This window comes from Callorhinchus milii, unplaced genomic scaffold (genome assembly GCF_018977255.1).
Source record: "Callorhinchus milii isolate IMCB2004 unplaced genomic scaffold, IMCB_Cmil_1.0 Scaffold7, whole genome shotgun sequence".
NCBI lineage: Eukaryota > Metazoa > Chordata > Chondrichthyes > Chimaeriformes > Callorhinchidae > Callorhinchus > Callorhinchus milii.
The window spans coordinates 24,734,821-24,749,875 of NW_024704748.1; the positions used below are offsets into that span (position 1 = coordinate 24,734,821).

At 42.3% G+C, this 15,055-nt stretch overlaps 1 protein-coding gene across 1 annotated transcript; it reads right to left on the reverse strand.

Annotated features, from left to right (window-relative positions):
- Nucleotides 1-799: 799 nt before the first annotated feature.
- hmx2 (H6 family homeobox 2) lies at nucleotides 800-3,085 on the reverse strand. The gene is made up of 2 exons (XM_042337001.1): nucleotides 2,790-3,085; nucleotides 800-1,343 (listed from the first exon to the last, which is right to left on the reverse strand). The coding sequence occupies exons 1-2, from the start codon at nucleotides 3,056-3,058 to the stop codon at nucleotides 803-805; spliced, it is 810 nt and encodes a 269-aa protein (XP_042192935.1). The 5' UTR covers nucleotides 3,059-3,085; the 3' UTR covers nucleotides 800-802.
- Between the last annotated feature and the right edge of the window lie 11,970 nt (nucleotides 3,086-15,055).

The following is a 15,055-nucleotide window of genomic DNA, read 5'->3' on the forward strand; positions in this document are numbered from 1 at the left end:
AAGCATCTTTAAATAGGCAGGAGATGTGATACAGGTTTGTCAGAACTGTACGCTGCAACATTACACAAGTCCCCCCCACCCCACCCCCGAAAAATACCATAATCACTGTTAAACATAATTACTTCTGGTGCTGTTTGCTTTGCAATATCCCTCCATTTAAAAATCAACCGATGTGCATAGTTGAGGGCGAATAGTTCTGACCTGGAAGAACTATTGCCACTCATTAAGAATGAATCAAGAGAGTTCTGGTGGATAAAGCTCAGCAATGTGCCAATTCGAAAGTATAACATATGCATTTCCCCGTCCACCTACACATTAAGAAACATACTTTAATAATCAGTGGGGAGGGGTTTTTTTTTTTTCTTTCATTTCCAAAATGCTCCATTTTTTTTTTATTTGAATTTTTTTTTTTTTTGGTGGTGGGGGGGGTGGGTTTGTTTGTTTGGGGTTGTTTTTTTCCCCAGCACAAACGTACCAGTCTGAAACCACGGGAAAATAAATAAAACACATTTCAAATAAGAAACTACAAAATAATCCATATATATATATATATATATATACACATATATGTATATACACACTGTGTATTTAATACAATTCGTGGAGAAAGCGCGTCGTCTTCGATAATAACTATGCAAGTCGCTGCATATAAGAAAGATATATTTTCGACAGATAACGGTTATTATATAAATATACAATTTTAAAGTGTTAAACAATTATAAAGGGGTTTGGAAAGGGGGGGGGGGAGCAGAAAAAAGGGGGTATGGGGGTGGGGGTGGGGTGGGGGGGGGGAGGGTGAGGGTCAGTATTCAATCTTGTTGTAGAGATTGTAGAGGGGTAGGGATGTGAGATTGCTCCCGGGATAGTACAGGTGAGTTGGGAAGGCGAGCGACCTGGGAACGGGTACCCGCAGCAGCGAACTGTCCCGGAAAACCAGCGGCATTCCCACCAGAGTCTGGGCCGAGGCGTGGGCCATGTTGGCGGCCTCCAGCTCGGCCGACAGCTGCCGCTTCCACTTGTTCCTGCGGTTCTGGAACCAGGTCTTGACCTGGGTCTCGGTCAGCTGGAGGCTGGTGGCCAGACACGCTCTCTCCGAGCTGCTCAGGTAGCGCTTCATGTCGAAGGTGGACTCCAGTTGGTACACTTGGCTCCGGGAGAAGACGGTGCGGGTCTTCTTCTTGGCCGGGTTCAGCCCCTGCCGGTCCCCCCCCTCCCTCTGCCTCTCGGCCGCGGTCGGGCTGCTGCTACAGGAGGAGGAGGAGGAGGTGGTCGTCGTCGTCGTCGTCGTCTCCTTCGGTTCCAGGTGGACCTGTCCATCCCGCGACGGGTACGGGCACTGCCTTCTCCCCGCGACCTCCCGCTCCGCGGCGCCCACTCCTTTGGAGGTGTCTGGAAGGGATAGACGAGGGGGAGGGGGTGGGGGGGGGGGAGGGGGGAAGAGAAAAAAATTAGGGATGTGGTCCTCAGATTATTTTTTTTTCCCCCACCACCACCACCACTCGTTTATTTTAAATGGACTCTTATCTTTTTGCGCCACGTGAACTACTTTCTGGGGGTGTTTTTATTTTTATTAAAAAAAAGAAAATCATACATCCAGTGTTGGCTATAGATGTATCGATATTATATATATATATATATATTGTGTAATAACCCTTTAAATAAACAAACAAATAAACAAACAAACAAACAAACAAAAGTTCCGGGACCTGATATTGCAGTTTGCGTTAATTTTAATAATGGAAACATGAACTGCAGAATTGATTGATTGATTGATCCATTGATTGATTGATCGACTGATTGATTGATTGATTGATCGAAAAGTCACCCCAAAGTTAACACGTAACCATACCACACAGCGGTGAACACAATTACATCTCTAACACTATGTTCCAATTAATGTGACCAATGAAAAGGTGAACAATTAAGTTTACATTTACCTCTACGTCGAATAGGTCTGAAACCTGTCTGTTTTCCCATCAACTCTGCAACAACCTCTGTACACTACAATATTGTAAATGTGTACTGAAGCTAACATCCCTTCCCTGCTTTTTTTTTTGTAAGGAACCTTTTATTTTAAAATAAAATGTATGCCTTGCCCTGTGCCCCTCCTTAATTCATCTACTCTTCCAAGGTTTTGAAAATTCCCAATGCATTACAACGAGAGAACATCTCTTCTCGGTTTGTATTATAATCTGCATCACTGCATTGTATTAAATGGATCAGTTACACACTCGATGGCCCAGGTCTCAGTGATTGCAGCGACGACAGTTTTTTTTCTACCTCCAGTATCTGGGCTCTAACATTTCTTCTGGTGTCATAGCTTCAAAATATCCGAACTGTATTTACCCAATTGCAACCGAACTTCAGTAAATGAGAGGTTCCCGGTTTGAACAAAATCAACCCTTGCGAATCACTCTTATTTCTGCAACCGATAAATCTCCATTTCACATGACTTTCTGCACAAACGCCGCTGACTAAATCCATCGAATCGAAAGTCTGTGCTTTATAACTAAAAGATTCGCTTGTGGTACGTGCTATCCACACGTGCATGTCTTTTTTTTGGAGATAGTTACACACCTACTGTACTTGCACTGCATTGTGCTGGAATTTCCCAACACATCAGCCCCCGAACTGTATCTGTAACCTATTGATCACAACGCACGACGGTGATATTGAAGCGTTTCTTAGATTTGCAGTCTACAAAGTCAATATTTTTTTTAAAAAAAAGGGGCTGAATGCAGCAGGACGACCATTGCCAAGGATGGTGAGTATGAGGAATTTTGCTTTACTTACTCACACAAGTGTAGCTGATGGCCTGGTGCCTGCGGCAGGGCTGTGTGTGAGCCGAGTCGGAGCACAAACAGCCTCGGTCCCGGTACCCCTCGTCGGTTAACTCGTCGTCCGACGACTCGGACGCACAGGGTTTCCTCGCGTTCACTCTGGCAGTGTCTTTGGCCCCCGCGCGTCCCTTCTCCGACGTGGTCCCAAGGATGGACTGGATGGTAAAGCTGGAGATCGGGGCCGGAGAGCACTTAGTGATGTCGTCTTTGTTGCTCATTCTGTGTTCTCGAGAGAGAGAGAGAGGAGAGAGAGAGAGAGAGAGAGATAGAGAGAGAGAGAGAAAAAAAACGCTTTTTTTTTTTTGTTTCGTTTTGTTCGCAAATCGGTTGCGAGAGAGAGAGAGAGAGAGAGAGAAAAAAAAATCACGTTGGGCGATTTATAGCGTCGTGGCTTCGCCGGGCAGTGGTTTTCCCTGAGCTTTTGCACAGGGCTGAGTGCATTCTCTGCCTCCAGTAAACCTGTGCGGATCTGCTGCCCAGTCACTGGCGTTGGGCTGTGATTTGCATGGAGGGTTTCAGACGCCGGAGCCAATCAAAAAGAGCAGTCGCTCCCGGAAATTTTTGAACTTTACTTACCATTGAGTGATTGTTGATGTTTGCCGCATTTAGAAATTAAACCCCCCCCCCCCCCACACCCACCCACCCACTCATCCATCCATCCATCCATCCGCAGATGGAAGACGAAATGTCGCCTTAACCGCGTGAAGGATTTTAACCCCAAGTTTAAAAAAAAAGATACTGATTTGTTGGGACTGTAGGTTTTATTCCCCCCCCACCACCCCCTGTGCGAGTTAAGTTTTATTAAACGACGGGTTTACAATGCGGGTTGTCCGCCAGTTGCGGTTATCATTGCTTAGCGAGAATCAAATCAAAGGCACGGCTGCTGGGGAGGATAACTAGTGGTACAGGAGCTCTTCTGGAGTGATGCTGTTGAGTGCTGCACTTGTTCCTACAAGTAGAACAGGTGCCCCCCAACTTGCACCAGGTGTAATGTTGTGGGCACACGATGGGTAACCGCACGTCTGAATTCCTACCAAGTGCAACGTGGGTCACAGCCGATGTGAAAATAAAATAAAATAAAATGCGGAATCTAACGCGAAAATATTGATAGACGTTTCGTCTGACAGTCAATCAATACCATTCTTTTCTACCTTCGGGTCAGTGAGTGAGTATCAGTCTGCGGGTTTAGAAAAAAAATAGGAATATTCTCTTACTTGGGCATTTTGTTAGGCCTTAATTACACTTAATGTTCTCGCCCCCTCCCCCCAATGCATTTGGTGGGTTAAGTGGGGGGTTATTATGTCTCTGGTAGATTGCCTGTGGTGCACCTTTTGAAGTGCCGCAATATTATGTCGGGTTACAGTTAAACAGTGATATTGTCATTTCAGTGGTATTGTCATTTCTGGAACACTTACTATTGAGACGCATGGCCGGTTGCAGTTGAGTTTGTATTGTGGCACACAGGGAAGGGAGGTCGCTCTGATTTCCCCCCCCCCCCCCCCGAGAAACTTGCAAGACTGTCATCATCGGAACTAATTTTGTCGATCTATATTTTGAATGGTTTGGGTTATTCTGCCTGTGGCGAGCGATGCGGCGCTTGTTGGGTGGGTGTCAGGCTGATGTGTTATTTCGCTGAGGATCTGGTCACCAGACTGTACAGTGTGTACGGTTGCCTGATCTTGTCTGGGTGTGGTTGGCTTGGCTTTGACTGATAACGAGCTCTGATTGATGTCGGAGGGTAACGTTGGCTGGAATCTGTGAATGCATTGGGGTTGCCAGGGTGTTCCCCGAGGCCCTTGAAAGCCAAGTTACTGCCAGATGGTGATCTGGTACCAGAAGGCTGAATAACTCGGGTTGCCTAACTACGGCAACGTGTGGAGAATTATTATTGTTCTGGGTACAAAATCCGGGATGCGATCAACTGCCTTGGAAAATTGTGCCACGGGTTTGGTCGAGGCTGGGGTTGGCTGAGCCGTGTCAGAAATTAGATCTTGGCGAAGAAATGGTGATGAATTGGGTCATCAGTCTGTGCTATGGGCAGAGCTGGTGAAAGATGTGAATGATGCTGACTTGGAGGTTGATTTTTTTTTTTGGATTCTGGATGCTTTTGACCTATCATCCTGGCAGCTTGTGGCCGGCGCTTGTGTATATTAATAGTGGCTTTAGCAATGCAAATCTGACCTAAAACTCAAACCAAAGCGTGCCAGCTCCAGCTGGATGGGTCAGGCACCGGGCAATTACGTTGGATGCACATTTCTTGGCGTCAGGCACGATGGCGACGCCAGGAAAGGATGCAATACGAGATCGCTGCAGACATTCAACAATTTATTGATATGACAGTGCGGAAAATAAGACAACTTAACAGACGGAATGGATGTCAGCTGCGTAAAACTCATCATTAGCATTCAATCGGACAGAGATGCATGCGCTGTGATTACCACAGCTCGTGTACAGTTACTTGAATTTCCTTTTGGAATGGACGAAATTTAATAATTGATGCCAAATGAAATTCTCTTATGTGCTTCGATCGATGGCAAATTCCCCGCCGAGGTTTGCAGCGTTTTAGATGCTTCGGGTTTTCTTTTTTTTTTTCTCGCGTGTGTGTATAGTCCTGAAACCAGGATGAGAGACAATCTGATTGGAATAAAGTTTCTGCAAACTGAGTGCAGCAAATGCGTTTTGCACCTATAATCGGTCTGGGTGGGTCGATCCAGACATGTGATCACGTGCCTATAGATGCATGGTCAGGACTTTTCGCTGTTATGTTCCATGTATGTATATTATTAGGGGTTATTATTATTATTATTAGCTTAGGGGTTAGACTAGAGCACTCACAAGTGAGAGAAACTGGGTTCGATTCCCCCGGGATAGGGCGAAACACTGGGCAAGTTTCCTTACTCCACACGCCTCTGTTTGCCCAGCAGTAAGTGGGAACCCGGTTGTCATCAACTGGCGGGTCGCTTTTCTGGGGGTAATAATAATAATAATACCATAATCCTTGCGTTTGATCTCGCGCCTTATCACGTCTTCCAGACATCTCAAAGCGCTTCGCAGAATAGACTGTAAAGTGAATTGACTGTATATATTGTCGGCAAAATGCAGCCGCCAAACAGCATTGTCCCACAAACAATAATGGATTGAAGTGAACAAATTCTATTATTCTTTTTGAAGAAATTATTATCCCCGGAAAAGCGATCCACCAATCGACTAACAACTGGGTTCCTATTTACTGCTGGGTAACCAGAGGCTTGCCCAACATTTTGGCCTGCTGGAAATCAAATCCAGGTCTCTCACTCGCAAGGCAAAAGTTCTAACCACTGAGCTACAGGACTCCACAAATAATAATCCCTTTAAAAAAAAGTAATAATTTGGTCACTTAATCCATGACTTTTGTGAGACGCTACTGTGCGCAATTGGCTGCTGCATTTCACCCACAAAACATAGTCAATTCACTTTACAGTATATTCTGCGAGGCATTGAGACATTTAGAAGATGTGATAAGGTGCTATATCAAATCAAGGATTATTATTATTATTACAGTTCAATATTCATTTATCAAGGGCTGAAGTGGTCATTCTTGTACAAGCCAATTTGTATTTAAGCACAGAAAGGAATTTGTTCATCAACAGCATGAAACAGCTACCTCAAAAGTAATTGCTGCACTGTATATTTTCACTGCCATATGGATTTTGGTAATGTATTGCAATAGTTCTGATAATGCTGTAAGCACAATAATAATAAGAATCCTTGCAATTGATAGAGTGCCTTATCATGTCTTCGAGATGCCTCAAAGCACTTCACAGAATATACTGTAAAGTGAATTGACTATGTTTTGTGGGGAAACGCAGCAGCCAATCGCTCACATAGAATCTCTGACGGAAGTATTATGAATGGATGCAAGTGTATAATTTGCAAAGTAACACATCATGTGGTCAGAGATCGATAGATCTTTATTTGGTCGGTGAATAAATTAATCAACTCCCTGACTGATGACAAAACACCTCTAAACACCATCTCCGCTACATTTAGCATGTATATCGCTAAAATACATAATTTCATTGGCTCATTGAATCTGAGGTGACATAAAGAAAGTATATTGTTAGATGCTTGATTGACATATTATCCCATATTTCATTCTATGCACCTAGATTAAATATATATATATAAATATGTGTGTGTGTAACTTACTGTTGATGTTTAAAGGTTGTAAGACTAAGTGTTAAGAGGACTCATGACCGGTTAATAACATAAAAGCTTGAAATGTGCTGACTATTTTTTAAATCACTTTCCAGGTGCACGAACTCCCCAAAGTATCGCATTACTGATTTGATTGACAGCTCCAGGATCCACATCAAGTTGTTAGGTTAATAAAGATTAGCAGTGTTTCCTCTATCGATTGCCTGGTTATATAATGACGCCTTGTAAACACAATGTCACTTAAGACCAACTTTTGGGGCTATTTTAATGATGCAAATGCTATGCTACCACCGATTAGACCATTTCTAAAGCAGCACTTTCGGTACAAGCGCTTTGATCGCATCGACATTCAATGCACTGATAAATTACAGATTGCTGTGACTGTACTTTAATTGATTGTCCTGTATCTTAACAATTACAAAAAGCTTCTAGGTGCACAAAATACCGATCGGTTGACATATTCAGGACCCGACTCCAATATCCCAACAGCATTCCCTTAAAAATTAATTCACTGGTGGGGGGGGGGTGGAGGGGAGAGGGGGGGGGGGGGAGAATCATTTTAGAAAAAAATATCTTATTTCAATTGCAGGATTGCAAATAAGATAACCGCGACACAACTTAATTTTATTTTAAATAATCGAGGCTTTTTTTTTTCGGAGGGAGGTGGTGGTGGGGTGGGTGCAAAAAACTGAATCGATCTGATGGGGATTCGACTCTGTTCAAGTGATCATTATTGTGCTGAAACCTGCTCGGTGACAGCCCCCCCCCCCCTCTCCCACGTTAAGTGATTGATTGACAGATGTCCTGGCCCTGTCCTGCACTGGGGGAGGCAGGTGTGAGAGTCCTGCTCCGTTCTACCACATTAACCTTTTTCACGCTTTCACGGGGTCGCGACACATTACAAATGGTCAGCCTTAATCATAGTGTCAGCTCGTTAACGTGGCGCAGCCCCTGCAAACAGGGCTGGACGATCCGTCTTCATTTTGGCTCTCAGTCAGGCTCTGGGGCTCAGCCACTGTTTAAACCACAAACAGGAAAGTGTGGCGGCTTCGGAAAGTTACAAATCGGCTGTGATTATCCACCCGTGTTGTCTCGTGTCGACCCCAAACAAAAGATGTGATACAACTGGTTGAAAGATCACACGGCGCGATAGGTAGCGTTGGATTTAACCCCCATTGGGGGGGAGGTGTCAATACTTTCCCTTTTTTTAAAAAAAAATCACACACAGACCCACACCCACACACACACACACACAGACCCACACCCACACACACACACAGAAGAAAATATCTTGTTTTCATGTCTGATCGAGTATAAGTGAAAAAGCCAATGCAGTGTGTGATTTTATAATTCAAGTGATGACAACGTTGTATGTGTTTAAATGGGGACTGGGTGGGGGCGCCTGGGGGTGGGGTGGGGGGGGGGGGGCTTTTTCCTCTTTTGTGCTTTCCTTTTTAAAAAAAAAGTTTATTTTTTTAAAAAAAAATGCAACTAACACACGGAGATGTGCGAGACACATTGCACGTTCAGAGAAGCGAGCATTTCTACCAAGTGATAGACTGCCGGCAGCTAAAGCGGGGGGTACTGTGTCTGAATGGAGTTTGGAGCTAATAAAGATATGGCGTGAAATCCGCAGTGACACATTAAATAGGGCACGTTTTGCGAAGCTTAACTATTTAAAAGCCCTGTTAGCTGCGCGCATCTGCTTGAAGCGAGCGAGAGAGAGAGAGAGAGAGAGAGCTAAAGACCACACCATCATCAAGATCCTTGGTCCTCAAAACACGGTCGGTTGTAAGACATACACTGCACTTGTTCACCTGGCGCCTCTCCCACTAATGTTCTCCAGTGTCTTGGCTTCGAAATCTCTTTGCCCAATGCACAGCTGAGCTGTGGTCACCGCTTACTGGACCCCACGTCCATTAATGCTCTTCAGCACAGATTGCAAGAGCGCAGAAAATGAAATCCTCCCCCTCCCCCCCCAAATAAAAAGTATAGAATATGTCAGACTCGCGTTGTCCCTAATGAAAATTGATCTTTAGTAGGTTTATGCTGCTGGAAAATAGCCTCCCGACTGCCTATATAATATTCTAAAGGCTCCACCTGCCGTGACAGATGAAGTCATAAACAAGTTTGATCTGCGAATCAAGCTTCGATAAATATTAAACACAGTCCTTTTACACGGGTGTATTATGATGTATGGCGCGTCGAACTTTAGAATAAGGAAATTACCGAAGAAAATGATATCAATAAATTTTCTAAGTATAAACGTTGATTATGTTTCGATTTTCATTCAAAAGCTTGCTGTTCTTGGTACAAATGACACCTCGCAATAGGCTGCAAAAAGGCTCCCCATTCCACGGGAGCCTGGAGGTGTACAATTTATGTAATCGGGGCTGGAAAATGAATTGTGTAATTTATTGGAAAACAGAAGTCATCGAGATTAGATCAGCATAGCCTATCAAAGGGCTACAATCCATCAAGTTCCAATTAACAACCCAAGACGCGTAAACCATTGAGCGTTAATGGGTTTCCAATCTAGTGGACTGATAGACTCATCAATTCCTCAGGGATGAATTAAGAAAATCGACCGCCCCGTAGCGTGTAGTGTCATTCTTTTCTGCAACTATATGTCAAATTAAAAACACAATTAAAATTTAAACTGTTTCAATCAGAGGTGCCCTGCAACCTATGTTTCACTTAATAGAACTTTGATGAAAATCTGATGGTTACACTCCATCATGGAAGCGAATGGGGATAAAAGGTACCAGAGATTCTTTATACTGTATTCCTAAATAATAATAAAAACTAATAACACAACGGGGTAGAGGAACAGCGGGGCTCAAAGTTCCACCAGGTACAACCGAGAGAGCTGTGGCTTCTCTACTGAGCGTTCTTCATTTTAAAACCTAAACTGGATTTTTTTTTGTGTGTGTGTCCCCTTTTTCAATCTGACACAGTTATTTTCTTCAATAAATTAAACGTTAAGCATTCACAAAACCCCGGACAGGTGACGCATTGTCACCGAACACTACTCGTGGTTAATTACTATTTAAGGAAACTCGGTTTAAGGATAAAAGTGACTACTAGAAAAATACCTTTGTGCCATTTAGGAAAATACGCAGCAAATGAATACATTATCCTGGTATTTGGAACACTGTGCCGAGAGTTTGCGTGAACTTTGAAGACCAGGTTGGGATGGGGGGGGGGGGGGACTGTGCTAATTTTGCCTCCTATAAGTAGACTAATTTACCTTTTATGCCAACAAATGAAGGTCATAAACATTCCCGGAGCGCACGGCGACCAATACCGTTCGTTGAAACAATATTTTGCAGACATTTTGCGATCAATACGAACTGAAGCATAATGATATTCCAATCTATTAATGCTCTTTAATGGCCCCCTCGTCCAGTTTGCATCGCATAATAAGTCGATACAGTGAAGTGATTATCTCGAATATACGTTCTCCCCCCACCCCGGCCACCCACCCACACACAGACAACATTTTATGAAATAAACGGACTTTGAAGTGGGGGGAAAAAAAGTTGGTAGCGAAAAATGTACTAACCTATTAATTGTCGTCGCTTTTTTTTTCCTTCTGGGAGTCGCTAACTATGTCAAAGATTGAGGAAGAGATTAACGTCGAGGTTGAAGTCTTGGGTTTTTGGAGAGTTCGCCAAAGATGTTGTGCAGTTGTTAAAAAAATATATATATATATAGAGGGCCACAGTAGCTGAATTGAACTCAGTCTCCAGTAAGTGCACAGCCCTTCTGAAGCCTGACCTGGGCAGTGGTGGAAAGGTTATATCTGCTTGGAACGATTGTGCTGTTTGATATACAAAAAGTTCCTCTTGTTTTGCACCAAATAAAAAAATACGTATGTTTTGATACAAACAAGAAGACGAGACATATGCAGGCAGGTCTACATCAATGTGCACGAGTGCAAACCATTAAACAAAGAAACAGATTAGGGAACCGGCGCGTTTAAATGTAACTAGAAACTATTCATATTTATTATGAATCCAGCGAGGTGCAAATGGGCCCTTTTATCTCTACGGTGTTGCTTCATGTAGGTTAAACAAAACAACCCCTTCTTTGTCATGTATGCAATCCAATGCTTTGCAAACAGTGCTAAGAAACACTTTTTTTTTAAAAAAAACAATAATTTGGGCATACTTTTCCAGGGACAAATAATGTTCAATAAATGTCCTCACAAACGCATACGCATAAGGGAGAATAACAGCCTTTAGTGAAATTATCTCTCTGTTTCTAAAAGGTTTGGGAGAATGCTTATCGGTGAAGATTAGAGAGGTATCTACAGGCACAGAGTTAGAGTAAAGATAGATTTATAAAACAGAGGAAGTATTACGTTGGGTTATTCAGGACTGTGGTCACCACTTTCAGAAACTTTGAGTGGAAATCGTATTTAATTTCAACCATTTTCCACCTTCTATTCACTGAGCAGCCACTGAGCGAGAAATGGTGTGAGGGAAAAGCTGAGAGAAGTGGACACCAAAAAGACTGGAGCGATAGTCGGGAAAATAATAGGGAACACAGTAACATGAAAGCGCAAACAAGAATTGAAACTCTTTTTCTAACTTCATGACATTTCACTCGGTTGTAGTTTAAAGAGTCGGTTTTCATTGCAGTGAGGCGAGCGATTGCATTTCTGCTTAAATTGTCCATTAGTGTTACAGAGGGGACAGCGAAGTGGTGAACGAACCCTCTGTGTGTGCTGTGCAGAATAAATACCTGGCGAATTCTCACTTAAACTCCTGTTGTGAACAAGCTCTCGTAAAGTGAAGCCACAAAGAGAGACACAGTCTAGTTGTGTGGTGAGCTTCAAGTAACAGGAAGCTCGCAAAATCATTAAAATATCTTTGGGGTGGGGGAGGGGGTGGGGGGGAGGAGGAGAAGTGGAATGACTGTAATTACATATCTTCAACATTCAATTAAATATAAATGATGTCCTAACATATTTTGAAATAGTTCACTTGTTAACGCTTGATTGTATTTGAATATATTAAATATTATTCTCAGGTGGTGTGCACTATTTATTGTAAGTTCAAGTCGTAACGCTGCATTGATTGCTTGTTTCATTCAAATAATAAATTATTGAATTAAGAGGAGGCGAACGGCCTCAACTGATACAGTTTTAGCCCAAACCCAAAAGCTGGCATTAAGAAGATCAAATGTTTTACTCACTTATAAAGCAAATTGATTTGGAAAGCAATGCGAGGGAGAAGGGTGGGGGCGATTTCCTTTAGTTTGACAATTAATCAGATACAATATTATTGCTATGCTATAGCAGCCAAATTGCGTAAAAATCGGCGCACCACGCCCTTTTATTCCAAAATGTTTCCAAATCGGCATTTGCAATAAGATGTGATGTGTTCAAGTACAAGTCGAAGTGTGAACATGTTAAGTTTGATCCGACTTGTGTCAGACCAGCCAGTTCTCGATAGAGTACAGATTAGGTCGGTCAAAGTAGGTTTTGGCATAGTCAATGCAAAATAAATGTATTTTTATTATTTCTGTTGATCAAACCGGTGGGTGTTTGTTGTATCAACGTGTTAAGATTTCATATCGACTCTGTTTTCACAGAGTTAGTATTGCAAACAACAGGAGACACGCCTGTGTTGTCACTGCACACAGGGAGCAACATGTTTTGACTTCTATTTTGTGTTTATTTTCATTCATTTACACGTAATAGATTGAGAAAAATCAGCGGCAAAATAGGTGACTTGTCAACCTCTTGTCACCTCAAAAACATCTAGCGGGAATGCTGGCAAAATTCACTTTAGCCTGCCTATAAACTCAGAGCAATTCAATCTAAAAAATTTAAAAGGTAAGGCGTCCAGTCGTTTTTTTAGACGTCAGGCATTGCGAATCCAATAAAAGAGGAGTTGTTATTTTTATCAAGACCTTTATAAGTGACCTTCTTCCAAAAAAATGGAAATGGATAAAAAGATACGATCTGTACACCGACCACTGCTACATATCTGTGCACTCAAGGAATGACTTAACCCGGTTGGTCCAGACTCACTTAATCCAGCAACATCCTTGTGCACTCGTTCCCTTCACCTGGTTTACTGACCACCGTTTACATGTTATGCCATTCCCTAAATGGAGAGCACCTCTTTTGCTTATCACAGGACACACGTGGCACCGCCAAATAAACCAAGTTCCCCCTCAGCATAAAAATGCAGAGTTAAATCTCTGCAAAGTTGACCACTTTAGCTGTGTTGCCTTTGGAATAGGATTCCCCCCCCATTTATATATAAACGCAACGCCGGTAGTCAGTAACTTTACTGACCGGTGAAATCTCACCCAACACACAATTCAAGTGCACTATATTGCTGACTGCTGCAGTATATAGTCAACTTTAGCTCTCTGAGACCCGTCCAATAAACTCATCATTATTCCCCAATGTGATCTTCACTTCAACACTGAAAACAATTTGAAAAGAGGAAACCAAAATTCCAGCACAGGTATCAACTGCACGTTCAACTGTAAATTCTCGACTTGGGTTACGTTTACTTTTGATTAACAACTGTCTGATGTTGCGTTGGACGAAATGGGGAATCAGGTGTGATTAGAAATATAAAATATTGCTTTAATGCAGTTTTTTTTAAAAAAAAACTCTATATGAAATGTAAAACATGGACCAAAAGAGAATTATCCCTAACAGTCCTTTAAAAAAATAACGATATATAAATATAGGTGAATCGTTTTATTAATAGAATCTACATGTCGTATTTTAAGTACAAAATACTAACTCAGTTTGTTTTCCTTTAAATTACTGATGGTAAATTATATGGACTGAGTGAAATCTTGGGCCTGCGAATTGATTATGTTGAAGTATTTCTAGGGATTGTTTTTAAAGGTTAAGTATATTCGGAGAGTTTATTCCGTTGTTTCTGTGTGGCAGGTCGTTTTATTATATAAGACTTACACATTTGAATAACAAGGAATGCTTACATTTTTATTGTAATTTTTTTCCACAACAAATCTGTTCAACAAAATTCGTTATTACAATATCAAAAAAAACGTCAATTCTGTTAAAATCTTCGCTATTGCTAAAAACATACAGAATATCCAGTACTTCGGCAAGTAAATAACTATGATACATACACCCGGTCAAAAAAATATCAGAAACAATAAAACACAAAACAGTGTCCTGAAAAAAAAAACGATAATCTTTATCTCATGGCGTCTGTCAATAATTTTACAATCCGTGGTAAATGGGAAGGTGGGTGGGGGGGGGAGAAAAAAGACCTTTTTTGTTCACCACGCGAAAAAAAAACAGTACACTTATTAAATAAATTAACAAAAAAATATTATTTTTTTTTTCTCTCTCTGATTGTCCTTCGGTTAAAGCGCCTTTTCATCAGAACCTGTGTTAATTAATGTCTGTACTCGCCAGTGCCCATCTCCAAACCGTGCCATTCCAGTTAGACCGACATAAGTTGCATCCCAACTTGCAATGATTCATTCATTCGTTCGCCCCACACTCCCGACAGTGCTTTAACTTCTTAAGTACAATATTGCACAGATGCTTTAAAAAGCATAATGATCAGCAACATTTCTTTTCACGATTGCTTCGAGTACTTACAAAAGGAAGAAGAAGAAGAAGAAGAAAAAAAGAGACAGAAAGAAAGACATTTACGGTTCATCCTCTTCGCAGGTGCGTCGGGACTCCTGAAAAACTACAAGGTTTGTTAATCTTACGAAACAAAAGTAATGGGGTGGGGGAGTGGGGAGTGGGGGGGGGAGAGAGAGAGAGAGATGGGGGGGAGGGGGGAGAGAGAGGGTGCAAGAGGGTGGGTGGGTGGGGGGGGGGGGGGTCAACAGATGTGACTACTGGGGTAATGAGCAAGTGGACAAATTTACAACTGGTCTTCCTCGGGATGGGGGTGGGGTGGGGTGGAGTGGGGTGGAGTGGGGTGGCGGTTGTTTCCAAACTACAAGGTTTTTTGTTTGTTTGTTACAAAAAAAAAGTAATAATACAAGTGACATGT